Source organism: Pollicipes pollicipes, unplaced genomic scaffold (genome assembly GCF_011947565.3).
Source record: "Pollicipes pollicipes isolate AB1234 unplaced genomic scaffold, Ppol_2.1 Scaffold_5472;HRSCAF=6470_pilon_pilon_pilon, whole genome shotgun sequence".
NCBI lineage: Eukaryota > Metazoa > Arthropoda > Thecostraca > Pollicipedomorpha > Pollicipedidae > Pollicipes > Pollicipes pollicipes.
The window spans coordinates 2,710-28,577 of NW_023596690.1; the positions used below are offsets into that span (position 1 = coordinate 2,710).

The window sequence follows — 25,868 nt, forward strand, 5'->3', positions numbered from 1 at the left end:
CAATGTAAATCACTGGCTCCGGCTTTGTCCCTGCTTGGGATATGGGTCCTTAGGCCCATGCCGGCACGGAGCCGACTGTGCTTTACTGGTTGCGTCTGACCGAAATATAGGCCCTTATCGACTCAGTGGGCCCATTATCAGCGCACAGGGCCTGTTGTGAGAAGGGCACTTAAACGAGTATTTTCACAGCAAAAGTTTATTTGAAAGACACTGGAGCAGCGAGTGACTGGACCGTCGTTTGCGCCCGCCGCGGCGTGAGTGGAAACGGGTGTAAGCAGAGCTGGCCCGTTGCCCTTGAAGAAATGCATATAGGACATGAAACAATTCGCCAAATGAAAGGTTTTTACAAGGTGGAACGATTTCTGTCGGCGTTAAGAAATAAATCAAACGGTAGGAAATGATTGTATGTACAGCTGGCGCAGTTAACACGGCTAATTCCTAATGAAACCTGATACTGTATAAGGCACCGTGACATCCAGCGAAGTGGGCGACGGGCGCATTTTCAGAGACGTCGCCTATAACTTTCATGACGCCACCTACGGTGGTGGCGCTGCCTACGGTGCTGCCGCCGCCTACCGGTGACGCCATTTCCAGCCCCTCTGGCTGGCGTTTGAGTGCCCGGCCGGACAGGCCGGGGCCCCTAAATGAGACCTCTGGCTGGCTTTTTGGACTCCAAGGGCCCTCAAATTGGGCCCAATATCGCAGGTTCCGAGGGGCCTAAGGGCCCTCGGAACATAGGGTGGAGTGCACGTGCCCGCTGTGCCCCCCCCCCCTGCCTGCGCTACTGGAGAAGAGTAGTATTGTTCTTACATTCACCTGACTAACCATACCTGCGTTTGTGAACGGCAACCTTGCCTCGTTAGAAGTAAACCCCGCGTCACTGCGCTCAGGGTGGGCGACGCTGTGACGTTAGCATGGGACTAAGTCATATGGCGCCAACGCTACGGCGGCGTTAAAACGCTGTTCTCTGCGGGTTGGTTTATTACAGATTGTACCATAAACTGGATTTTTCAGTTTATAACATTGAATGAAGCATTTTCAGCTGGAAATTGGCGTTGGATGCACCAGAGCTACACAAATATGGCTGAAATGCGTTTCCAAGCTGCCCCAGACAGAGAGATGGTGACGACCCACTCACTAGCGCCTTATCCCAAATAACTCGGAAGTGCCGGGAGTGCTTAGAAACAGCAGGTGCCGAAGATTACAACAAGCAACAACAATAACAGCATAACAACAACATAGGATGGGGATGAAAAACAGCGGGCCTGACCGGCCCGCAGCATCCTGGAATGCGCATTCAGAAGTTGCAATGCACATTCTGTAGCCTTAGGGGGGGGGGGGGGGAGGTTGCCAGGGCAGATGCGGGGTTAACCTGCCCTTATGTTCGTAGTGAGTGGTTAGCCTCGGGAGGCGTAAATGCAGCACCCGCCATTCCAGTGCAAGATAGCCAAATTTCCCTGTAACATGAGACGACTTTTTGACACCTCTTGCAATTTCTGCCAGTCAAAGAATCATTAACTACACCTCAGCTCTGAAATAGTCTTGGGGATTTATAAGGGTAGTCGAGGTGTTATTCCCCACGCACCTTTTTCACATAAACCATTCGAAATTATGGATCTACAAGTTAACCAACGCCTGGGAAGATCTCGATGATGATAATTGGCGTTTTAGGGGCACGCCGAGTTCTGGGGGCATTTTGTGCCCATAGCAACTAAGTGGCTACCAAGGTGTATAAATGGCTGTAAATCCTACGCTTGTCAGAAATGAAAAACAGCTATCTGAAGCCAAGTATGCGAGAATCGGTCACCCATAAGGTCTGAAAAGGTGAGACCTGGTGCATCTAGTCCGAAATGAAGCGCCCCCGCTCTTCGTTGAACTGTGGGCAAGAGTGAGTCATGTGGCAGACCGTAAGTAGCGCACCACAACGAGGACACCGGCGTTCTCTGTCGCACAAAAGGTAGCTATGTGTTGCGTGCGTGTGGCCAATTCGTAATCTGCTGAGGATTACTTCTTCGCGTCTCAACTTACGTGAGCTTGACGGCCATGGACCCAGTTGGGGCTCGGTCACCTGTAACCTATTGCTTCAGTGGCGTCCCAGCAGCGTTGCCACTTCCCCTTCACAAAGGTCGCGATGGCAGGGTAAAATTCCCTGCCAGCAAAAAAAAAGGACGGGTGCAAGGTGCACGCGCTGCCCGTTTTGCGGCCGCGTCAGCACGCTCGTCGTTACCTGTGGTACACACATGACTCGGTATTGAAAATGGAACGGCAGTTTTACCTGCGCGATCTAGCGCTGTCAGGCGAACTTAAATACCTTGGATAATGGAACAAGGTGAGTTACAGGTGATCAGCGCCAATAGGCCGCTCAAAGAGTCGGATAAGGTCACGTGTAACTTCCTCTCACCAACTTCGATGAAGCATGGGGCTTTACTAATTACAACGAGCTCGGACGTGTACACTGAGGCGTGTTTCGGTACAGGAAATGACCGAGTGGCTTGACCATTTGCAAATGCAGCAACCACGCCCACCTCCGTTTTTGACCCATCGGTATATGCGGCTTGAAATCATATGTACGATCTGATGTGCTCCAGAGCCTTCGATCTTAAGTTGCCTGGGATCGCTCCCTGTTTACTGATGCATGAAAGGGATATATCCACTTTTGGTGAGGTTAGCTCCCCTGGAGGTAGCAATAAGGGACGCGACCTTAACACACCACGTTAACGTATGTCGCTTTCCCGGAGCTGCTTCTTCATATGAGCACCAAATGGAATAGCGTCCGGTCTTCCGCTACTTTGCAGCAGGCTTTCAGCATTACGCGAAAAATTGCTCGGTGATTCGGATGGTTTGGAAACTGGGCCAGCTTGCAAAAGTACCGCATGCCAAGCATTTCCCTTCTCAGTGCCAACGCCGGTTCATTTACTTCCACCGCAAGGCTAGCCACTGGCGGCGTCCTGAATGCTCCCGTCACAGTGCCTAATACGGTATGATGCATGGTGTCTGATAAACGTTTGCAGGAACCTGGCGTGCCGTCCATAGTCCACAGTCAAGTTTCGAACGTAGTAGTGAGCGGTATAGGAGTAACAGTGTTCTGTTGTCCACTCCATAACATGTTCGAGACACATTCTTCAATACGTTCAATGCTTTAAAACAGTTGCGACGTGGGGTTTTCAGATGTGAAAAACGTGAAAACAAAAATCCGGATCTAGTTCACAGCGCCATGCTTAAGCAACTCCCCACTTCAGTAGTTGACGCCCTCTTAGCAGCTTACAACAAACTCTGGGCGACTGGAGGTTTTACGAAGTCTTGGCTTATGTGAACTAGATTTCGGTGTTCGGGCGCCAGGCTATACGTCAAGCGGTCATCAAACTGCAGACCCAACAAGCTGGGACTGGATTGGTTCGGAATGTTCTGGTCGTATAGCCTTAAAGCCATGGCGGGGCATTAACGACGTGGTCTGCAAAAGTGCATAGGGACAGTTTTTGAAGTTGAGAAACGTAGACCGCTTACAACACTCCATCTTCCCAGGCTGATCACAGCTAACTGCAAGCAACGCTCCAAAGAAGCAAAGTTTGACGAGGCGTACCAGGTCGCAACATCATCCACGAAGAGAGAGTGACTTACCGGATTCGGAAGGGGGTGACCAATATCGTTTATCATCACAGCGAACAAAGCGACGCTCAGAACACTGCCCTGGGCACGCCATTTTCTTTTTGGTACATGAGGTATAGAGGATAGAAATGTCCACTAGCCAGTCTCAGCTCTTGTCTCTCTTTGCCGTAGTAAACATCGTTCGATGTTCAAATGTTCGTAGTCACTGTCTTTGCACACACAATTACGTCTCTTCACACAATCGCTGTCTCTCCACCCACTGTCTTTCCCGTCTCAGCTCGCCAACGCAAGAACGAAAATGTCCCCACCGCTCGACAGTTCGCAACGCACCGCCTCAGCTCTCTCTCTCTCGCCACTGTCCCCGGGCGTGGCATGGCGCCGCCGCGCCGGACGTCCCCCCGCCCGTCGCCTCCCCGACGTCAGGTTTCAGTGGGGACGGGCTGGCGCCGGCTCCGCGACGGCCGCTGACCCCGCCCTGGACCGCACCACATGCACTGTGCTATACATACATAACACGCCTCCGTACATCATATCACACTCCCTCCCGATCCTGATCGCAACACAGACCGCAACGGCGCGCGGGCACCACACGCTGCGAGCGATGCCGTACTTCTGATTCTCCATGACCCGCCGCCCCCTGTCCACCTCCAGCTTCCTCATCATCCTCCGGCTGCTCTTCTCCACCTCGCCCATCCCCTCCTTGGCCCTCTTCTTCGGCACGTTCATTCGCAGGTAACCGAGTGAAGATCGGCTGTTCATCCTCAGAGTCGGGTGGCAGGGGCTCTTGGTCGGACACGGGATTGTCCGAGAGAGGACGCAGCTGGCGAACATGCCTCGGCATGCCGTCCACCTCAACCGTCTGTTGCGACACGACGCCTGTCACCACGCCTCTGCCGTACCGCTCATCGCAGCGACTACGCGGCGGCTTCACCCAGACCGCGTCCCCCACCCGGTAACGGCTGTCCTCTCGCACAACGTTATCCACAACGTGTCCGGGGTCCACGTCCTTGACCCGCAAGACATACCGGTACAGCATGTTGGCCAGCGTGGCGGCATCACTAGTGTCGTCGCTCGGAGTCATGTTGTATCGGTAGACGGCCTCCGCTACTCCGCACTCCTTCCTGGTGGCGATCACCTTGATGGAGCGGTGATTCCTCTCCACGATGCCGTTCCCCGACGGAACGTGAGCCGATCTGTAGCGTACCGCCGTGCCCCCATTCACTGGCAAAGGCCAGGAACGCCCTGCTGTGGAACACGGTGGTGTTGTCTGTCAGCATCTCTGCCGGCGGTCCCCGCTCGCAGAATATTGCCGTCAGTTCTGCGATCGCGTACGTGGCGCTCTCGTAGCGCATCTGACGCCAGATCGCGAACCTGGAAGGACCACAGTCTGCTACTGTCAGGTAGAGGCGCCCCCGCGAAAGTGCGTCACGTCGATGGCGACACGGTCCCATGCGGTCTCTACCTCCAGGTGTCCGCCGGCCCACCTCTCCGGAGCAGGATCGATGGACTGACACGTTTGACAGGCCGTCACCACGTCCTGCGCCACACGCCGGCTGGCGCGCGGCTCAGCCCTCCTGGCGAAGTACAACGTCCTCCTGACGTCTGGATGGCCAGCGGCGTGGTGGATCCGCGCCACCTCCTCCTTCACCCTGTCCTGGTTGTCATTCGCACTCGGCAGCACGCAGACCGGGACCTCCTGTGCCCCTGCACGCCCGTCAGTCGGCACCCTAGTCAGTGCATCCGCACGGTTGTCAGCGAACGCCACGCTTTGCACCGTCACCTTCAGATGGTACTCATCGATTAGCATCTTCAGCGTGCTCAGCCTCCCCCTGATGAGCATCTCCGAGGCTGCCTCTGTCTTCAGGCGGGCTTTGCTGCTGAGGAGGTCGCTTATCCAGTGGTAGACCGTGCGGGAGTCGGTTATCAGCCTGACAATCGACGCGCCCTACAGGATGGCCATGTTGACACCTTTCAGAGCAGCGTCCAACTCTGGCAGGTTGATATGCACGCCGTCGTTCGGTCGCAACCAGCTGCCATCTTCCACCACTTCACCGTCTACCTCAACAACCACGCCCAGCACCAGCGCGCTAGCGTCCGTCCACACCGTTACAGCGTCGGCTTTGACATCCCAGCGTCCTCTGGCAGGGTCCTCTGCTCTCATCTTCTTCACGATCTCCTCGATCAGGTGCCTCACACTCGGGTCATCGATCTCGTTATCCCAGGAGCTGGCTGCTTCGTTGGCGCGCCGTTTCAGAAGTGACGCGGCTGGCCGTAACCATCCGCACACTGGCAGATGCCCTGTCAACTGGCCACAGAGGGAGAAGACTTTGCGCTCGGTCAGCGGTCCTCTGATCTCCGTGACGTCATTGTCCCTCTTCCAAGCCAGCTCTTCTCGCTCCCCCAGACTCTGAGGCCCAGAACGCGAGCGCCGCTTGACGCACGCGTCGGTGCTTTGCACTCGAGGCCGAAAGACCGCGGGTGTTCGACCACGGCCTCAGCAGTCATCACACTCTCGTCGCGATGATGTCGTCGATGTAGGATGACACCGCCCTGCTCACGTCCGCATCCTGCTCTGTGACGGTCTCCAAGACTGTCTTCATCGCGCGGGGCGCCACGTTGAGGCCAAAACCGAGTCTCGTCAAGCAGTACCTCTTCCCCTTGAGCTCGACAAATTGGTACGTCCACAGCGATTTTTTCAACGTGAATGTGTAAATATGCTTTTCGCAAGTCCAGAAGGGCCGCCCTCTTTACGTTTTTTACGCCACTCCCGGACCTTTTCAGCACAGACGTCTACGTCTGCCGTGTAGGCCTCAACGTGTGAATTCCGTTCCCGAAAATCTAGTACAGGTCTCACCTTGCTTTCCTTGTTCTTTTGCGTCACCGCCACCAGAGGTCTGAGACCTCTGGCTGGGCCGTGTTCCTCCTCGTCATACTCCACCAGCCACCCGTGCCCCACCCACGTCGCTAGCTCCCGATCATAGTCCTCCCTCGCTTCACTTTTCACCACGTGCTCGCCCACTCCGCTCTTCAGCCGATCTGGCGCCTTCCCTCCCGACCACTTCCATCCCGCAGTCCAGCGTCGCTGCGTCGCATCGAACACGACACGAAAGTCCTCCTTTTCTACCACTAGGTCCACCGGGTCACCCGCTCCGGCACAAACCTCTCTATCGCCCGCTCCCGCACAAACCTCTCTCTCCATCGCGAAACATACATCAGAAGGCGACCGCACCGTCACGCCCCCCAGCGCGCCTACACCGTCCATTCCCAGAATGGCACGAAAACCTAATGGTTTCGTTGCCACGATCAGCGCATCAACTGTCACTGACCTCCCTCCAGGCACACACACTTTGACACCGGCCGTACCCACACAGTCCATTCTCTGCCCACTGGCGGTCACCATATGCACATCGCGCCTCTTCCACTCGGCACAGAGCGATGAGTGAGCGACACTTCTGGTGTAGCCCGTGTCCACCAGCATCTCACACTGCACTCCGTTGACAGTCAGCACTCTCACTGGCAGCGCGCCGCTCCATTTTAGTCCCGAGAGGAGGCCGGCGCACGATCCTCCTCCCGATGCTCGTTTTCCGGGCACCGAGCCGCAATATCGCCGACTTTTGTACACCGGAAACACCCAACCTGGCGCGGGCCGCCGCCTCCACGCCCCGAGCACTCCCGGGCGATGTGACCTAGCCGGCCGCACGTGAAGCACGGCCCGCGCTCCCTCCTGCCGCCGCCGAAGTCCTGGCCAGGGCCCGGCCGCTGGGCTCCCGTCTGGCCACCGCAGCGACCACCTCGGGAACGCCGCTTTCCTCTCGCAGAATAGCCCGGGCTCTGTCCACCACCTCCGACAGCTTCAGCGACTCCATTCGGACCCCGGCACGCAACATTTGTTTTGCGGCCTCCGGCAGACCCGTCACGAAGGCACACTCCATGCCGTCGTCGATTCAGCCCTCCCCCCCCCCCCCCGAACAGGCTGGCGAGCCGCTGCAGGTCGGCCAGATAAACATCGACCGATTCTCCAGCGCGTAGTCGCCGTGCGCTGAACTCCTCGTATGCCGCATATTTATCCACGGCAAAAGCTCGCTTCAAAGCCGTCTTGACTTTTGTCGCATCCTTCCTTTCCGCGTCACCCAGCTGGCGATACACGGCCGAGGCACCGCCTTTCAGCCGCAGAGGTATTACCAGCGTCTGGTTCGCCGCCGGATCCTGCAGTCCGCACACTAGCTCGACCTTCTCCAGCCAGTCCACAACGTCATCCGTGCCGTCGAACTCCGGAATTAATTCCACGTCGAAATTAAACCGGCCATGATTATTCGTGCCCTAAATAGCTTGAGGTATAGAGGTTACAAATGTCCACTATCCAGTCTCAGCTCTTGTCTCTGCCGTAGTAAACGCCGTTCGATGTTCAAATGTTCGTATTCACTGTCTTTGCACACACAATTACGTCTCTTCACACAATCGCTGTCTCTCTACCCACTGTCTTTCCCGTCTCAGCTCGCCAACACAAGAACGAAAATGTCCCCACCGCTCGACAGTTCGCAGCGCACCGCCCCGCCCCAGCTCTCTCTCGCCACTGTCCCCGGGAGTGGCATGGCGCCGCCGCGCCGGGCGTCCCCACGCCCGTCGCCTCCCCGGCGTCAGGTTCCAGTGGGGACGGGCTGGCGTAGGCTCCGCGACGGCCGCTGACTCCGTCCTGGACCGCACCACATGCACTGTGCTATACATACATAACACGCCTCCATACATCACATCACAGCACGCATCCGACAAGTGTGAGCCAACACGAACTCTGAAAAAACGATCAGTCACAAAGTTCGCTAAGAATGTGCCCATGGCGCCCCAAATGCCATAATGAAAGAGCTTGGCAGGATGCCGTAGCGCCATGTCGTATCATTTGCTTTTCGACATAAAAAGCAGCGCCAACACTTTGTTTTTCCCTTAAACTGGTACAGCTGTTGGTGTCGAGAGCTATAAGATGGTCAACTGTAGTGCGATGTTTCCCGAATCCACATTGAGCAGCCGTAAAAACGTTGCACCGCTCTGAAAACCAGGACGAATGTACATTTACCATACGTTCCATCAACTCACAAATGCGTGGTGTCAGTGAGATAGGACGATAATTGGCAGGGTCAGCCCCACTCTTGCCAGGCTTAATCATATGGACAATGTACAACCCACGCCAAGACTCCGGAAAACCTCCAGTCGCCCAGTTTGTTGTAAGCTGCTGAGAGGGCCTCAACTGCTGAAGTGGGGAGTTGCTTAAGCATGGCGTTGTGAACTAGATCCGGACCCTCTGTCACGTTGCGTAGCGATCCGATCGCGGAAATTAGTTCTGCCATTGTAAACGGCCGGTTGTACGATGCCTGTTCTGGCGTGCTGAAGTTGACTGGGGACGCCTCACAGCGGGTCCGGAGACGTATAAACTGTGGGATAGCATTGCTGTTGCCGCACCTTCCGGAGAATGCGCGGGCGATTCCATTTGCTACGTCAGCTGGGTGTCTATAATGTCATGTCCGTTGATGCGGAGCACAGGGTGTGGTACAGACGAGTGCTGTCCAGCGATGCGTTTGATCCGCGCCCATACATTGGGTGCAGGTGTTTGGCAGTCAAGTTGGCCGACGTAAGCTCGCCACGATGCCCGCTTAGCCTCTAGAATGGTGTGTCTGGCAGCCGCTCGTGCTCATTGGAATGTAATTAGACTCTACGTCGTGCCCTAACGGTCAAGCTTCTTAACGGCCCTTTTACGGGCACAGACGGCGTCCCGACACTGCTGTGTCCACCATGGGACGGGAGGTCGGCAAGGACAGCCCGACGTTCGCCATAAACGCCCTTCCGCAGACCGCAAAATCAACGAAGTCAAATCCTCTACTGACGGGGGTTCACTCACTACTTGCTTGGAAAGAAAATGCTCGATCATCGCTTGAAACTTGTTTTCTGAAATTCCAGCGCTGTGGTCCAGAACAGAGGAGAACGTCAGCCCGGTACTTGATCTAGATGGGAAAGTGGTCACTTCCGATGGGATCGTCTGACACCCACCAGCCAAAATGGTTGATCAGTTGTGGACTCAAAAGACTCAAGTCGATTGTCGATGCCTGTCCCGATGGGAGCGTAAAACGGGTTCGAATGCCCGTGTTTAAGGGGCACAGCGATTCTTCATGTAAGGGGGCTTCTCAGCGCTTCCGGCGAGCGTTTGCCCGGACATATCCCCACGCTGAGTGGTGAGCGTCAAAATCACCTAATATAGGGATAGACAGCGGAAGCTGAGCCGCCAGGTGTCTTAGATGAGCGGACGGAAACCCTGTCCAAGGAGGCGAAAAGATTGAGTATCTGGTGATCGTACAGCAGTTTAAAAACACTTTGACCGCGACAGCTTGAAGCTCCGTGTTTATATTCAGCCTTTGAGCAGACACGCTGTGGTGCACAGCCATAAGAACGCCACCATGTGCAGCAGGGTCAGCTGGTAAATCTCGCCGCCAAACAGCTTAACCCGACAGACAAAAAAAAAACGCTGTCAGGTGCTAGTTTTGTCTCCTTGAGACATACCACCACCGGACGCCGCTCGTTAATGCATACATGGAGATCCTGGTAGCTTGTTCGTACGCCCCTGCCGTTCCACTGTAAAAATTCGTCATGGAGATAAAGAGTGAGGATGGTCCTTAGCTTCCTATCACTCCGCAGTGTCGACGCCCACAGGGGGAGCGGGTAGGGGCATGAGTTTGGGTTGTAAGTGTAAAACAGACTTGCTTTAAAAGTACTCGGCTGGGCTGGCCGCAGCAGACTCAGACGCTTTAACTATGGGTTTCAAGAACCCACCGGGGTCTGATCCCAACGACGCCAGCTGGGTTCTGGGCCGAATACGTGGGCTGCCGTCTGGGGGCGAAATGGGCCAGGGAGGGCCACACTTTTCCGGGCGCCCCACTGTAGAAGGGGACGGCGCCGGTGAAACCGTGAACCTAGATGGCGGCGCCGAAGGACTCATCAGCTGCCTTCAAACCCTGGATGTTCCACCAGGGGCCTCCACGCGTCGTCTGGACGGTGGACCGGCTTCCCTCGCGGGAGCGAGCCCCTGGTCCGCTCCCGACAGCCGGTTATCACCTTCGTCTTCTCTTGCTCAACCAGACGCGCCCGCTTGGCCTCGCGGGCGCGCCTGTCAGCTTCCTGATGCTCCATTGTCTCTGCCACACGCTCACAGGCACTGGCGAGGGGTGTTTGCGATGAGGAGACCGGTGGAGTCTCAGAAGAAGGAATGCCCGGAGGCGCGCGGACACTGCTTCTACACTGAACTGTCATCCAACCGTCATTCGTTGGCTATCCAACCAGTGCCGAGGAGGCCAGCAGCACGGCGGCCACGGACTGCTCGGTTGGTGGGGACGGAGCTTGGGCTGCTGACTGCGAGTCCAGCGCGCGTGCTGAAGGTACAACTGATAGGCCAAATGACCTCGGAAGTTACGAAAATGAACAGCCGTCATTTCCCCGATCATATTAGTGTGGGGTAACAAAGCTTTCATTTTCGATGCATAATATTTTTATCATGGATGTTTTTGGGTGAGTTTCACCATGAAGTTCTCGAGTTCGCGGACAGATGAGTTTTTAGAAGGTTTAATTCATATGATTTCGTTCTCCTTGGCGTAGGTTGGGCATGCACGGTCATACAACGTATGCGGATCCTGGTCCTTGCCGCATTTGACACAGTGGGGCTTGTGAGAAGTGCAGACTTCCTTCATGTGATCGAGGGACGCACATTTGCCACACGCTGCGCGGTTCCGACAGTTGGGTTTGATGTGACCAAATGGCTGGCACTGATAGCACCGTACGGGGTTGCGCACAAACTGACGAACTTTCACACATACGCATCCCACACGTGTCTCGGACGGTAAGTCAGGGCGACTGAACGTGAGTATGAGGTTGTTGGTGGGCGCCAACTCTCCTTCCCTTCTGATAGGGATCCGCCGAGCGGCGGTCACTTCGAACTCCTAAGTTCTTCCACGATCTTCCCGCCTAGGAAGATCTCAGCACAGCGACAGCGAAATTCTTGGCACCTGTGCTCCCCATATTACCTCATTTTCACATTTCACTCTATATAGGTCCTGAAATATGAAGTTAAATGGACAGTCATTACCAATTTATAACTCCAACGCGAACATTACACAAAATATTTGTTTATTTACATACCAATATTCATTTTAATAAACGGCATCAAACATAAGCATTCAGGAACGTTGACCACCACGAATATATCGCAGATACTGAAACTACAAAATGTGGTTTAGTAGGATTTATTTCGGAAGCAGATCCTAGAAATGGTATCTTTTAAGAAGGTTCAAAATGCAAAATCTACAATTTCTAGTCGCAATACCTATGTCCTTCGTGAAATCTGTTTTCAGTTCTATTACTATTTTGTATCTACCTTTCTGTAGTATCAACTAAGAACCATACTACGGGCTACCAAACCGTAGTCCTATGGTGACGTCACGTCTGCGCAGTCTTTTACTCTAGTAGCCTTGCTTAGAAGTATGGGGATGGAATTGGTGGGGTTGGGCGGAATCGCACCGTGCTGTGTGTGCACGCGTTGGGGCGGGCTATACGCAGGGTCTTCCAAGGTATTTTCGGCGCAAGGTTGGTCCTACACTTGCATGATGATGATGAGGACGGAAGATTTAAGGCATTGCCTTTGGAACTTACCCTTCTCTGCGACTGGGGAGTCGCTGATCGTTACGTTTTCCCCGGGCTTCCGCCTTTTGTTTGTCAGTTGTCCCTTGTTCCCGCGGTGCATGCGTTGTATGTGTGATGTATTCCCCGGTGACCAGGATATGTCTGCCTTCCAGTGGGATTTTTTGTTGGAACTCCATCCCTGGAGTTAGTTCCCCTCCCCCCGCACCTTATTGTTAGTTTGGGGCCCAGTTTTGTTTGGAATATGGTAAACAAATTTGCAAAACATGTAGGATAACAATGAAAGCTTGACTTCCAGGTCATTATTGCTCAATTTTTAGAGTTAATTATGATCTCCTAAATTGTAGATGTAAAATAAAGCTTGTAATTGATGAATTAGTGGGCTGTCTGCCTACTGCAGCTAATAATAACTGCAGGTTTGGGGTAAAATTGCTGGGCCCTCTGCATACCCCTCTCTTCTAAACACTTACCTAAGTTGTGATCACTGTTAGGAATAGGAATTAAGTTGCCCATGATGCCCATTTTTTATTGACATACACATAGTAGTAAATTGGGCATACCAGACCCTTGTTGTTTGTGTTACATATGTAATAGACAGCATACCCTCCTGAGTTGTTCATTTTGCTTTAACAAGAAGATTTGTTTTGAAATATCAGTAATTGTGTTAGCTTTAGGGCTAACTGGGCCTAAATTGGAGGTCAGGAACCATGGTGATACTTTGAATATGATAGCTCATTTTTTATAATTGGTTGCTACAAAAATATTAGAATGGACACTGGTGGACTCTTCAGCCAGTTGCTGCAAATAATTTTTTGTTAGATGTGCAGGGCTCATCTCAGCAAACTGCATCTAGGTTCTAGAAGAAGTTTTGTCCAGGGTCCAGGGGAAGGAAAGTGAGAAAATATTTTGACAGGTCCACTCCCTCTAATCAGTCTAGCATGCTACCCTGCCTGACAAAGCCAGCTGGGAATATAAGGTTACATTGTAAAGGAAGGCATCTTTACTTTGTGTATGCCAATAGAGCCACATCAACTTATGAACATGGGAATGTAGAGCTGTAGAGGTATATTGTGTATTAGAGCAAGGGCTTAGAAATGGTTTGGTTGTGATAGGCCTCATGATGTCATGCCCTTGCTTGGTTCCAGTCCTGGAAAAAACCTAAACCATCTATACTCAGAGGCATGTGTACTCACCTATCAGGTATGCATTGCCATTTGTGATTTATGCAAGTGCATTTGCCAAGGTGTAGTGTATCTTGAACAAGAACAAACTTAGGCTCATCTTAAACATAGGCTTTTTGAGGGGTACGCTTCATGAACATGCAGATTAAGACCTCCCAGTTAAAAGACTAATCCAACTTTCTCATAAAAGGCAAAGCATGAGAAAGGCAACCCAGAAAAGTCATAAAACAAGGTTTCATGTCCTTAAGATGGATAATTGACCCAAGTCCAAGAAAAAGCTGGGTGATACCCTAGGTAGATTGGCCTAGAACAGGGCTCACCCAATTACTCTTGCAAAATGAAAGCCAAGTGTTCTGGTCAAAGGCCTCCTTTAACAAGCAACCACAAGATTTTTATTTCAAAACATTTGGTTGTGAACAATAACAATTCCCATCTACTGCCCTTTTTGCCTTCAATTTTTGGCAGTAATACCATAAGACTAAAATGCTGTTTAAGTTGTGTTGTTACCATGATTTCACCTCTCATGGGCCCATGCTAAAACCAAACTTTACTTAATTATTGTAGAGCGGGTAAAAACTCCCAGCAAAAAGAACGGCATGACTTGAATCAGGTGTGGTATCCATTATTGACGTACTTCGCTGAAAAATTATATCCTGTCAACTTAACACATCAGGTGTGAATCCTCACTTGCACATTAGTTGCCTGGGATCATGCATGTGCACAAGCATGCCACCATGCATGACTACATTGTGCATTAGGGCCTACACTGTACATGTTGCTGGCCAGTGCTGTGCAGTGTGAGACCATCTGCTGACACTGCTGACCCTTCTGCCCAGATGTCAGACAGCTCCGATCTCAGTGGCGAGGAGTACGGCTCGTCGGCCGAGTTCTCCAATGACGAGGTGGACAGCGTGGACGAGCTGGACGGCTCTGATGTGGACGCCGACTACTCGCCGCCCAACATCAGCTATGTGGCTGACTCACTGCGAGACGAGGACATGGTGCTGGACCCGCACGAGCGGCGCAGGTGAGCATACTGCTTTATATGGCCAGGCTGCCAAGCTGCCTTGCATTGGGCAAGTGCTGGAGTTGTGGTGCTGGTCAGCAGGGGGTCTGTTGCTATAGTTATCCACAGATAGGTCAATGTGGAGGCAATCTTTGTTAATTGTGAATGGCTGCTTGCAGTCTTCTGACATCATTTGTTGCGGCAGTTATGCATTATCTTTAAAAATGCATTTTCCGCGAGATTGCGTCCATCCGCTGGTTGTTGTGACCATCTTCATTACCTGCCTCTTTGGCCAGCTCCTGAACAGAGCCTCAGTACATCTGTCATGATAACTGGATGGATATATGCTGTTTTGTAGTGGTAATTGTTAACACAGAACCGGGATTATGAATAGTTTTTCACGTTTGTGTTCATTAGTATCCATTCCAGCTGGCAACTAACTGGGGTGCCGGTAGTCCGGTTGTTGGGCTGCATGTCTCGGAAACCAAAGATGAGGGGTTCGCTCGCCCGCGGTGCACGGATGAGAAAGGCGACGCCACATAGCCTGATCGCGTCGTAAAGCCCCAGCGCCGCCAGCTAGCCGGGCCTGACCCGGCCTGACCGGCGCCCGGCAGGCAGTCCAGCGAGGGTGAGGGCACCATGCAGCTGACGGAGCACATCGACCTGCAGGAGCCGCTCGCCTCGCTGCGCGGGCTGCTCGAGCAGCGCATGAGCATGGAGCTGGCCGGCTACGAGTACTGGCTGCAGGGCGTGCAGCAGGTGAGATGCGGCCGCGGCCGGGTGCGACGCGGGCCGGAGGTGGCTGAGGTGGTCTGCTGGGAATGGCTTGGCTATTAGGTGTCTTGCTGTGGGACAACATCCTGCGGGGAACAGTGCAGGTCTGGCCTGTCCGCCTGTAACTGACATCACCGCCCTGTGTCCCTTTGGCCGGAGGAGGGGGGGGGGGGGGCATCAGCGGGGTGACAGCCCCTCTGCAGTAGCCCCGTGACGCGTTTTTGACGTCACCCCGGGCTGCCGCCAGCTCGAGCCGGAGCACACACTGGCCGAGCAGTGTATATGACGTCACCGCTGGTTGCCGCCAGCTCGAGCCGAAGCACACGCTGGCCTTGCAGTGTATATGACGTCACCCAGGGCTGCCACCAGCTCGAGCCGGAGCACACGCTGGCCGAGCAGTGTATATGACGTCACCCAGGGCTGCCACTAGCTCGAGCCGGAGCACACGCTGGCCGAGCAGTGTATATGACGTCACCCAGGGCTGCCACCAGCTCGAGCTGGAGCACACGCTGGCCGAGCAGTGTATATGACGTCACCGCCGGTTTCCGCCAGCTCGAGCCGGAGCACACGCTGGCCGAGCAGTGTATCGAGGGCGAGGGCGTGGTCCAGGTCAACGTTGAGCTGTCGATCGGCCACGGCCGCCGCATGATCAACATCATCGACGTGCTGAAGCCGAGCGAGGAGTACATGGCGCGCCAGCGGCGGCCGGTGCGCGGCCTCAAGCGGCCGGCGCCGGCCTCGCCCACGCCAGAGGACGAGCCGGACGAGCTCGGTGACGAGCGAGACCCACTCGAAAGCGTCCTGGATGAGGACGTCGAGGTGCAGGAGGTGCAGGGTGAGTCGCCGTGGACGAGGGTGGGCTGCCACCCCTCGTCGAGGGCTCATTGCAGGGAGCGCTTCGCGGCGGTATGTTATTGTATGCATGCGGTGTCATGTGTATCATGCAGTAGCACGCTACCATGCGTATCAAGTCCACGATTATCAATCGTGTGCAGCCTGTTCTCTGCAGTAGAAGCTGCAAGTCTTTTTAAGAGCCAGTTTTTTATTAGTTTTGCACACTTCACACTTCAAAACACATATGATACGCAGTCACGGAGGTATTAGAAACGATACCACATGACCTTGCGCGCTTTTATCAACATCAGACATCGGGCAGCTGCACGGCCGCCTCCCACCAGAAGCCGCAGGTTACACATGGCGTGTGCTGCAGCCGGGTTGCATCTCACTGGCGTGGCTCGTTCTGCCTGCGTGTGCGGTCTGTTGGCCTGCTCTGACGCTGCTCTGTCGCCGCCGCGAGCTTGCCCGTCCCGGCTGGCCCCGGCGTCGCTCACCCGGCCCCGGCGTCACTCACCCGGCCCCGGCGCCGCTCACCCGGCCCCGGTGCCGCTTACTTGGCCCCGGCCGCCCGCAGAGCAACTGGCGCCGGCGGCCGAGGGCGCGCCGGCTTCGCCGCCGCCAGCCAAACAGCGCTGGCCGCCCAGCGCGCCCAAGACGCCGCCCCAGCAGGAGACGCGTCAGGTGACGCGCTGGGCGCTCTCGCCCAAGTTCAAGGAGCTGCAGGCCACCTTCAACATCCCTACAGGTGAGACGCTGGCGGCGCGCGCGGCCAGCGGCTGTGGATACGCGGTCCATGGCGCGCTCAGGCGGTGGCTGTGGCGAGTATGTGGCTGTCGTGCGGCACTTCGCGAGACTGCCAGCCGCTGAGGTTGTATTATCATGGTTTTATTGTCAAGGCTATATAATCACCCAGCAGCTGGCAGACTGTAGCTACAATGTTTTTCAAGCGGTCGACCGTGATGGAGATGTGTCGGCTCTTATTCGCTGAGGTGTGTTGAAATGGATGGTCCATATTGGGGCTGGGCTTAACTGGCTATACTTATTCATACTATTTGCACAAAGTCTTTTTCACTTTTTCACTCCTTAATGGCTGGACGCTCCCATTGTTTGTGTGTGTCGAGTAATTCATGCGAGTGATGGGTGATCTAAGGTGCACAAAGCTCGGATGCGACCCAGTCAGCATGTGGTGGGTGTTATGCAGTGTTCTGACGCTTAAGAGCGATTCCAACCAGGTCGCAGTTGTTCACTAACCGTGCCGTTGAGTGTGCCAAGGGCGCGCCGCTTACTCCACGTGTCCCGCCCGCTTTTGTGCTGTTGCCACGTGCATACGGACGCACCGAGCCTCCGAAGAGTATTTGCGTCCGTGCTGACCGGGGTGGGCGTCCGGCCGCAGACCCCATGTGCTGGGACCAGGAGCACGTGCGCCACTGGCTCGGCTGGGCGCTGGAGCAGTTCCCGCTGGCGGAGATCCACCGTCAGGAGTTCGACACGCTCACCGGTAGGCTGCCCACCTGTAGTATCTGCATTGTCATCTAGTATCTGTGTCATCATCTAGCATTTGTATCGTCATCTAGTATCTGTATCGCCATCTATTATCAGTATAGCTATCTAGTATCTGTATCGTGATCGAGTATCTATCGTCATCTAGTATCTGTATCGTCAACGAGTATATGTATCTTCATCTAGTGTCTGTATCGTCGTGGAGTATGTGTATCGTCATCCAGTATCTGCATTGCCATCTGGTATCTGGCTTCGGAGTCTCGTGGCGAACTTGGGTCTGAGGCTCACGGACTCTCTCCCCCCCCCCCCCCTGGTAGGGCCGAGGGATGGCAATCCGTTGCATGATGTGCTTGCAACTAGCCAATGTAATCCACGTGTATCCTTGTGCACGTGTGGATTGTTTTGGCCTGTCACTGCGCCTGCCGTTTGGGTGCGGTATCCCTGGTGGGTAGTAGTCGTCCAAAGCACTCAACGAAAATAGGCCTTGGTTATCTTTTAATTTTGGGATACTGGCTCAGAAGATATGAACCGTTGAACTGTCGGGAGCGTGGGACAAAAATCTTGTGATTCTTATGATGAAGTCTTGTGGCCAGCACGTATATTTTTCTCTTGTCGCATACATTCTTGGGCGCCTCTGTCGCTCATCTCAGAGCTTAAAAAGCATTGGGTTAAATGCGTGTGGCCGATCTTGGCATAGCTGCAATTCACGGGCACTGCTGACAGGGGGCTTGGTCTCCTGTTGTCATCGCTTGGTGCATATGCAGCACTTGGAACATGTGGCTTGGCTAGTTGGAGCAGCAGACAGTGAACTCTCATGCGTGTTGGCTGTGTAGTGCGGCGCGGTCACAGCGCGCGCCGTCGCTCATGTTGCAGGCGTGGACCTGTGCGCGATAGAGAAGGGCAGGTTCACTGAGCTGGTGCCCACCGACCCGAACGACCTCTTCTGGACACATCTGGAGCTGCTCAGGAAGTGCAAGTTTGTCGGTGAGTGCTGCACGCCGTCCTAGCACGGGGTGGCGCTGCTGGCGCGGCACTCGGGGCCGGCTGTTTGTGTGTGTTTTGTAAGGCGACGAAGACTCGCCTGCAGATGTGGAGCTCGGCTGTCAGATAATTGAGTTGGAACGTGGTGATTTAAAGCTGTGATTTCTGTGTAGATAAACAAGTGGTAAGAATGGCAGTCTGTGTCCATCTATTTCTTTAAGCATGCCGTTTTCAGAGTCCGTTGTGATAATGTTGGCATCTTATTTTTCAACAGCTATTGTTCAGCGAGAAGAGGTTGTCACAACCGTGAAACCAAAAAAGATTAAAGCGAAGTTTAACCTTGACGGACCGGACTTCGCAAACAGTAAGTAGCTAACCCGACTCAACCCCCTTGTCTTATACCAAAAGCATGTCGCCGTGAAATCAACTCAAATGGAAAAGTCAAATGTCGACCTAACATCTCATATAGTTTGGATGACTGCATAGTGACCCAGATGACTGCATAGTGATCCAATTGCAACGCCTTTCGCCGCCGTTTGCACATGCCCGGGAATACATCTCGGCATTGTTTTGATCACCGAGTGCCGCTGCTGTGTATTGGACCCGCGTGAAGCGCCCATGTGGAGTTTTGCGGCGCTGCGTCCGCGAGCCAGGCGATGTCTCTGTGATGTCTCCAGGTGATGTCGGCAGGCTCTCGTGGCGGACGTCAGCCGTCACACGCGTCCGTCACAGAGCTGATGGTGCTCGCCGGTTCACAGTCAGCTGCCGCCCACTGACAGGGCGTCCGTGGGCTTAGACCATTGATCGAAACCATTGCAATCAGCACAGAATGCCTGGTTCTCGAGAAGATGCCCCCTCGCCTGCGATGTGTGAAGTGCAGCTGCGCTCCTGGCTGGCAGACACGGTGGCGGGCCACATCCAGCTGTGGCAGTTCCTGTTGGAGCTGTTGACAGACAAATCTCGCCGGGAGATCATCCACTGGGTCGGCACCGACGGCGAGTTCAAGTTCAATGACCCCGAGATGGTCGCGTACCTCTGGGGCCAGCGCAAGAACAAGCCCAATATGAACTACGAGAAGCTGAGCCGGGCGCTGCGCTACTACTACGACAGCGACATGCTGCAGAAGGTGGGACCCGCCTGGCCGGACTCTGATGAGCGAACCGGCTTCAGCGGCTTCAATTATCGACGGGCTCCACGGGAATGTAATGGGTCTGGCGTCTAGTTTGCTTTGCGCCCGTGATCTGGGATAGTTTTGGACCCCAGATGTGCCACCGGAATACACCGTAAAGCGAACTGACTCTCACCTTACCTAAGCCGATATTGAGTGGCAGCATTTGCCTTGTTATTTGTCGTTGGTCAGTTCCCCAGCCATGGAGGCTATTTGCCTTTTAGTCGTGCTAACCCTTCAGTCAGAAGCAGCTTTCTAGGAGCGGAATGGAGGGGAGCTTGCTGTAACGTCCACTGCGTCCAGGGCGACGACGCAGTGCCTGTTCTTCCCCTGCAGCGATTGGTTGTGGCGGTTGAGCGGCAGATCTGTGACAAACACGTATTACATTTCTGGATCGCACTTACCGTGGGTGGGTCTTAGTTGGGTCGCCTTATGTGTGCTGGGTGCTTTGCTCTCGTGCGCTACAATAGCCTGATGTTAACATTATTAAGAATTTAAATTCCCCGAAACCTTCGCCTTGCTGCAGTGCCTAAACCTTCGCCTGGTTGGTCTAGTGCGCATCCCTGCCGAACCCATCACGGGCGCTCGCGGACGGAGAGCGTCCCTTGCTCTGCCCGTGACCGTCGCCTGCGTGGCGTGCGCTGGCCGGCCTTCCCGGTACAGTGACCTCTGCCGTCCCGCCGCCAGGTGTCGGGCAAGCGGTTCGTGTACAAGTTCATCTGCGATCTACGCGCCGTGCTGGGCTACAGCCCGGCCGAGCTGGCGCGGCTCGTCATGGAGGCCGAGCACCGCGAGAACCTGGCCAAGAAGCAGCGGCTGCGCGCCAAGATTGCTGGGGGCCTGCTCTAGGATCGGCCGTGCCGCGGCGACGGCTGCGGGACCCGGCCTCCCTTCAGGGAAGCTCCCGCCGCCGGCGAAGTGCCGTAGTGAGGGAAGGGTCAGCTGATCAGGGCTGCTCGAGGACGGGGTCAGGTCGCTCATCCCCAGAGCTGAGCACGGGGAGCTGCCGGCCGTGTGTGGCCGCGTCGCATGGTGACCGTGGCTTGCCCTCAAGAGGTCGCTCGGAGGGCAAGACTGGCGGACCCGTGTCGCGCGGTGCCCCCCGCCAGTCACTGGTCCGCGAAGTACCGGACAGACGGTCCTGTCAGTCACCGTTTGTATCAGGCTGTGAACTTTGTAGACCTACTCGAGCTGTACTCGCGTGGGTGATAGTACAACATTTATACGCTCGTTTAGTGGCTGGCTTGTTTGCGGGTGGGGTTTACCAAAAACATCAGCGAACATGTTGGTAAGTAAAATAATTGGGTTCAGTCCAGTCGCGCCGGCGCAACTATTTGTGTCACGAACTAGCTGCAGTCTCGTATTGGCAAATTCGTCCATTGTTGCACAGTGTGAAAAAGCAAATAAACTACGCACAACTGTCGCCTGTCTTTTATCATCGGAGACGAAATGGATATTTCGTGGGGAAGAAATCCTGGATGCGCCACTAATCGATGATTTATTGATTGTCGTCACGAAAAGTGAGCAAGTTTGGGGACTATGAGCCCATAGGTAAGATGATGCTCGGTAGTACCATCATTGGCATGTCCGTTCGGTGATTATGTATTCGTGAGGTGGGTCTAAACATTCGTTAAGATTGGTGCAGCGCATTATCAAGAAGCGCACTCGCACCATGAATGCTCTGTGAACAGTAGACCGGAGGTGCGGGGTTGGATTCCCGTGTGCCCACCCTTCGTGCCAGGATGAGAGACGGACGCCGCCGCATAGCCTCAGCGGCTTAGTGTGTCGCAGAGCACCATTGAGGGTGAGGAGAAGCTCTTTATACTACTGTGATACTTGGGTACAGAGTACTAGACGCTCACGCTCATCTATGAGAGCAAAGCTGTAGGCCTTAAAATGATTGGCCAGCAACATATTTTCCCTAATTTATTTTGTGCAGAGCAGACAATATCACATTTTATGACAAGTGTATAGTCCCAGACGATGCAGAACGACGGAAATCACGAAGTGCTTTTTACAAGCCACCGTCTCGAGTGATATTGCCGAGAATGCTGTGACGCAAGCATGGCTATTCTTGTCGCCATTTTTAAGACCGCTGCGCACCCACACAGTGCGGCCGTCTTGGTGGGATTGTATGCGCTGGCTGCATGACAATGTGGCGCGTCAATCCCTCCCAAACAATGGCTTCGCATTGCTCTATAAATGCCATGCTAAGATATTGTCACTGTGCTGCATTTTACGTGCCAGGGCGTCGATAAATCCCGTTACGCATGGAGCAAAAATCAGGTTCTGATGGACAGCAATGGAGGGAAGAGAGCTATATCACGCTCAGTCCTCAGGTGAAGTCCCCAAAAAGGGACAGGTGTGAAAACTTTCGTCCACAATATTTGGCTGCATAAGTGTTGATATATATATATATATATATATATATATATATATATATATATATATATATATATATATATATATATGTATATATATATATATATATATGTATATATATATGTAAGAAGGGATATATATATATATATATATATTATATATATATATGTATATATATATATATGTGTATATGTATATGTATATGTATATGTGTATATATATATATGCATATGTATATGTGTATATATATATACACATATACATATATATATATATATATATACATATATATATATATATATATATATATATATATATCAACACTCATGACGTATTTTGAGGGTTAAATGTGCTTATCCGCAGCAATCACTTATTGAAGCCGCAGTTTGCATCAGCATCTTAGAAGCATGCCACTTTAGTGTAACAGAAGGGATGCCCTTTTGCGTACCGAAATGTGAAATATGCGTATAATATGTCAGTGGAAGCCTAGGTAGTTCACTCATCATCCATATACGTAGTTACAAAAATGGGCTGTTCAGAATACACGTGTCTATCACAACCATTTTACACGCACATCCTTGACAAATCAAAATGTAATCGACAAAATATACGCAATTCAGTTAAAACAAGACACAAGAGCTCCTCCACACATCTAAGGCAGTGGTCCTCAGCCACTCCGTAACTACGCGTATGCAACTTCTTTTATGTTTGAAATGACTTTTCCCGTTCGCTTCATTGAACACGCATTGCGAGGCTGCTGTACTTTTGGGGTGCACTTCTCCAAGCTATTGTGCCTCCGAACAGAATCTCCCGATCTTGCTTCAGTTCGAACGCGTGGCAAACGAAGCGCCGGTCTTGTCGACGCCATGCCCAATCCAGTTTGATTGTAACAGCAGTACTACTTGAGCTGGTTCTAGTGATGATACTGCATGCGTACTCGGTGCTCAATGAGCTCACCCACGCTCAGCCACCCTAACCACCTCCGGACGGCACTGACGATGATCGTACATTTGGAGGTCCTCTATCACCCTGGCCGAAAAATTTCAAATCTGTGGCGACAACACAGATTCTGTAAAACACATTCGGCAGCAATGGTGATTGCATTGTTTTACGTATGAGCTTCTTTGGCGTTGGTGTGACGTTGTTGTAATAGCACAGCTGGAATCCCTGCGTACTTCCGCACAAGTCTATAAAGTCAGGGCGCCCATGACAGGATTAAAAAAACACCCGGGTTACCGCATCTCTTTCAGCTAGTCTTGGTAGGGTCGGGGGTAGGTGCGGTTGGGGGCAGGGGCCACAGAGTTAACAAAGACCCCCACGAAAAAATCATTGCACGAGTTGCTCTTCGCTTCTTTAATCTTTTTACTCGCTTCAACCTCATCAGTAGCCAAATAGCAACGGGAAGATCCAGTTCTGTTCGTATTTTTAACCGAAGAAGCTGAAGGCGTCAGGTGCTAAATAACTGCACAGAAGACAACTTTTGCATTATTTTCTGATGTTCCTCTCATACTGTGTCAGTTTTTTGTTTGTTTGTTTGCTTGTTTGTTTTGTTAACTGATGGCATTCAGGGTTTTCGCCGAATTTTTCTTTTCGTTTCTTTGCTCTACGGCGATAGGCATTGAGGACTCCGCGAACGTCGACTGTGGATCGAAACGGGATCAACGTTTGGAGTTGACATCGCCATCCCACGAGTCTGGGAATGCTGAGCTACGTTCAGGACTGATTAGCGAAAAAAGGGATCAGGCAGTGATAAACATGCGCGCTTGCAAGCCCAAGAAACAAAATCCAACTTCCAGCGCTGCAGTCTCCGCCGGCAGCACTGCCTCGGTCTCCCTCCCCGGTTAACACCAGGAGGTGGCCGACGGCCGGACGAGAACGATGACGCATCTGAAAGACGCGTCTTTGAACGCTTTAAAGTTTCAATTCGTCCGTTTAGAAGGAAGCCGAAGAGAACACATCACCTACACGAGTTTTAGATTGCCAATAGGAACTAATTGCATTGGCAGTACTGTAAAATCGTGCTGGAATCTGGTGGGGGAGCTGGAAAAGAAAAGACGCAAAATTTTCATTTCCGTGTTGTAACCTTTAAGCTGTTCAGAGGTCAACCAACCTCAAAATCACACGGCTGAAGTGTACATCCCAGTCTAACCTTTGAACGATACAAATTGATTTTGAAACGCTCGAAGGATTACTTCACAACGGTCGTTCTCGCGCGCCCGGCGTCTGTCGTTACCTGCAGAGGCCAATGGCTCTCGATTTTACAGAAACTGTAGCCCCGGCCCAGCGCTGCTCTGGCTCCTAAGATTGCAAACACAGGCCCAAAACTTTTTGCGTAATTTGTTTCACTTGACGATTCTGGAGGAGGATTGACCTCAGGCACCATGGGTCCGCCTAATTTAATGTCTCACCTCATTTTGATTTACTTTATTAAATACTTATGAAACTCTCATATTCTCCGGGTAAGAAGAAGCTTCCTGTTAGTGTGCTTGTTATTCTTTGTCTCTGTCTCAATGATACACCTTCCGATGTTTTGGCATTTACAGCATTGCATCCATATATTATGGATTTTTCCTCTCTTAAAAAATGCAGGTTTCAGATTTATGTGCTATAAAGATAACGGTCCTTAAATCCGAGATTGCCGTTCTGTGGATCTCAATGTCCCGGTGCGCTCGGTGCGAGATGTTGTCGCCGGGGAAAAAATATTTTGTTGGGCTTCGATGAACAACACTGGGTTTCGGTAACCGACTTGTAGTCGATGCCATGTGGCTTAAGACGCTGTTGGACGCGTTTGATTCAAGAATTACTTGTGTAAGTTGACGTGCGCGACTATTAAAGGCTGCCACGGAGAACCCCGGCAGGCAGCTGTAAGGCGGACTTCAGGCTGCAATGCTATACTCACGTTGGGCATGTCCGAAGTGTCTAGCGCTGTTTTGCTGGTCATTGTTGGACGATTACCGCTAAAGGTTTAGTTGGGTGCTTCGATCGTCAGGATTTCGTGACTGTTGCATTGAATATTAATGTCGAAGTGGGGGTTGGCACGTTTCAAGGATTCTTCCCAACCTAGATAAGACAGGAGTATTAGCTGCCAGAAAGTGCTAACTGAACCTCTCAAGAACCCAGAAAAAAACTAGCTAAAACTCATCTACGCATTGAATTCTTGTTTGCCTGCCGAAAAAACAAGTTTAGTCCCGCGGTTTATTGAAGGCTCACTGAAGCCTGTGACGCATATTTTCTCCAAGAACACTGAGGTATTAGCTCGTTCTGTCAACTTTGTTAAGGTTTCATTGAACGAGGCAATCATAGAAACTTTCCGATAGAAAGCCTTTGTAGAACGACAGCACTCACGCTTATCTGGATCAATCTCATCTTTCCTGGAGTACAGAAGGTATGCTTACGTATGTGCGACGTGTGAACGGGTTTTTGAAATCACTTTTTAACCCAACTTATATCCATTCTCCTGGTTTTTATCCGAGGAATGAGGCTGATGCTACTGTCTTATCTATGTGAGTAATGCTCCCCGCTAATATAATGGACAGTTTACGTGATTCTTCCGAACGTAGTTGCTAGTAAATCGTTGCGTTTTTGGGTGTTAATGTTGGACCGGGTTTGGTTTAACACGCGCCCGGTTGGCCGTTGAATACCCTTCGCTCGGGTAGGGAGGGGGTCATTTTGGCCAACTGAAATGAAAAACTAAGAAAATTAGAGACACCAAATTTACAGCGTTGGTTGCCCCGCATGTGGTCCCAGTTGCGTCAAAATATGG

General features: G+C 52.7%; 1 protein-coding gene across 2 annotated transcripts; it reads left to right on the forward strand.

Moving 5' to 3' along the window:
• The first annotated feature begins 12,180 nt into the window (after window positions 1-12,180).
• LOC119102061 (DNA-binding protein Ets97D) lies at window positions 12,181-21,146 on the forward strand. 2 transcript variants are annotated; one of them, XM_037225432.1, is made up of 10 exons: window positions 12,181-12,222; window positions 14,294-14,484; window positions 15,078-15,222; window positions 15,790-16,072; window positions 16,649-16,819; window positions 17,468-17,572; window positions 18,448-18,558; window positions 18,830-18,919; window positions 19,455-19,681; window positions 20,411-21,146. In XM_037225432.1, the coding sequence occupies exons 2-10, from the start codon at window positions 14,294-14,296 to the stop codon at window positions 20,570-20,572; spliced, it is 1,485 nt and encodes a 494-aa protein (XP_037081327.1). In that variant the 5' UTR covers window positions 12,181-12,222; the 3' UTR covers window positions 20,573-21,146. The 2 variants fall into 2 exon arrangements, with proteins under 2 accessions (XP_037081327.1, XP_037081328.1); XM_037225433.1 differs by having other exon boundaries at window positions 12,181-12,206.
• The last annotated feature ends 4,722 nt before the right edge of the window (window positions 21,147-25,868 follow it).

What these genes read in the sequence shown, in the direction of transcription:
- LOC119102061 (XM_037225432.1), top strand. Translation starts at nt 14,294, where the DNA reads ATGTCAGACAGCTCCGATCTCAGTGGCGAGGAGTACGGCTCGTCGGCC. An exon ending in CACCTTCAACATCCCTACAG is followed by an intron (nt 16,820 to 17,467) that starts GTGAGACGCTGG and finishes GTCCGGCCGCAG; the next exon opens with ACCCCATGTGCTGGGACCAG. An exon ending in CGGACCGGACTTCGCAAACA is followed by an intron (nt 18,920 to 19,454) that starts GTAAGTAGCTAA and finishes CCTGGCTGGCAG; the next exon opens with ACACGGTGGCGGGCCACATC.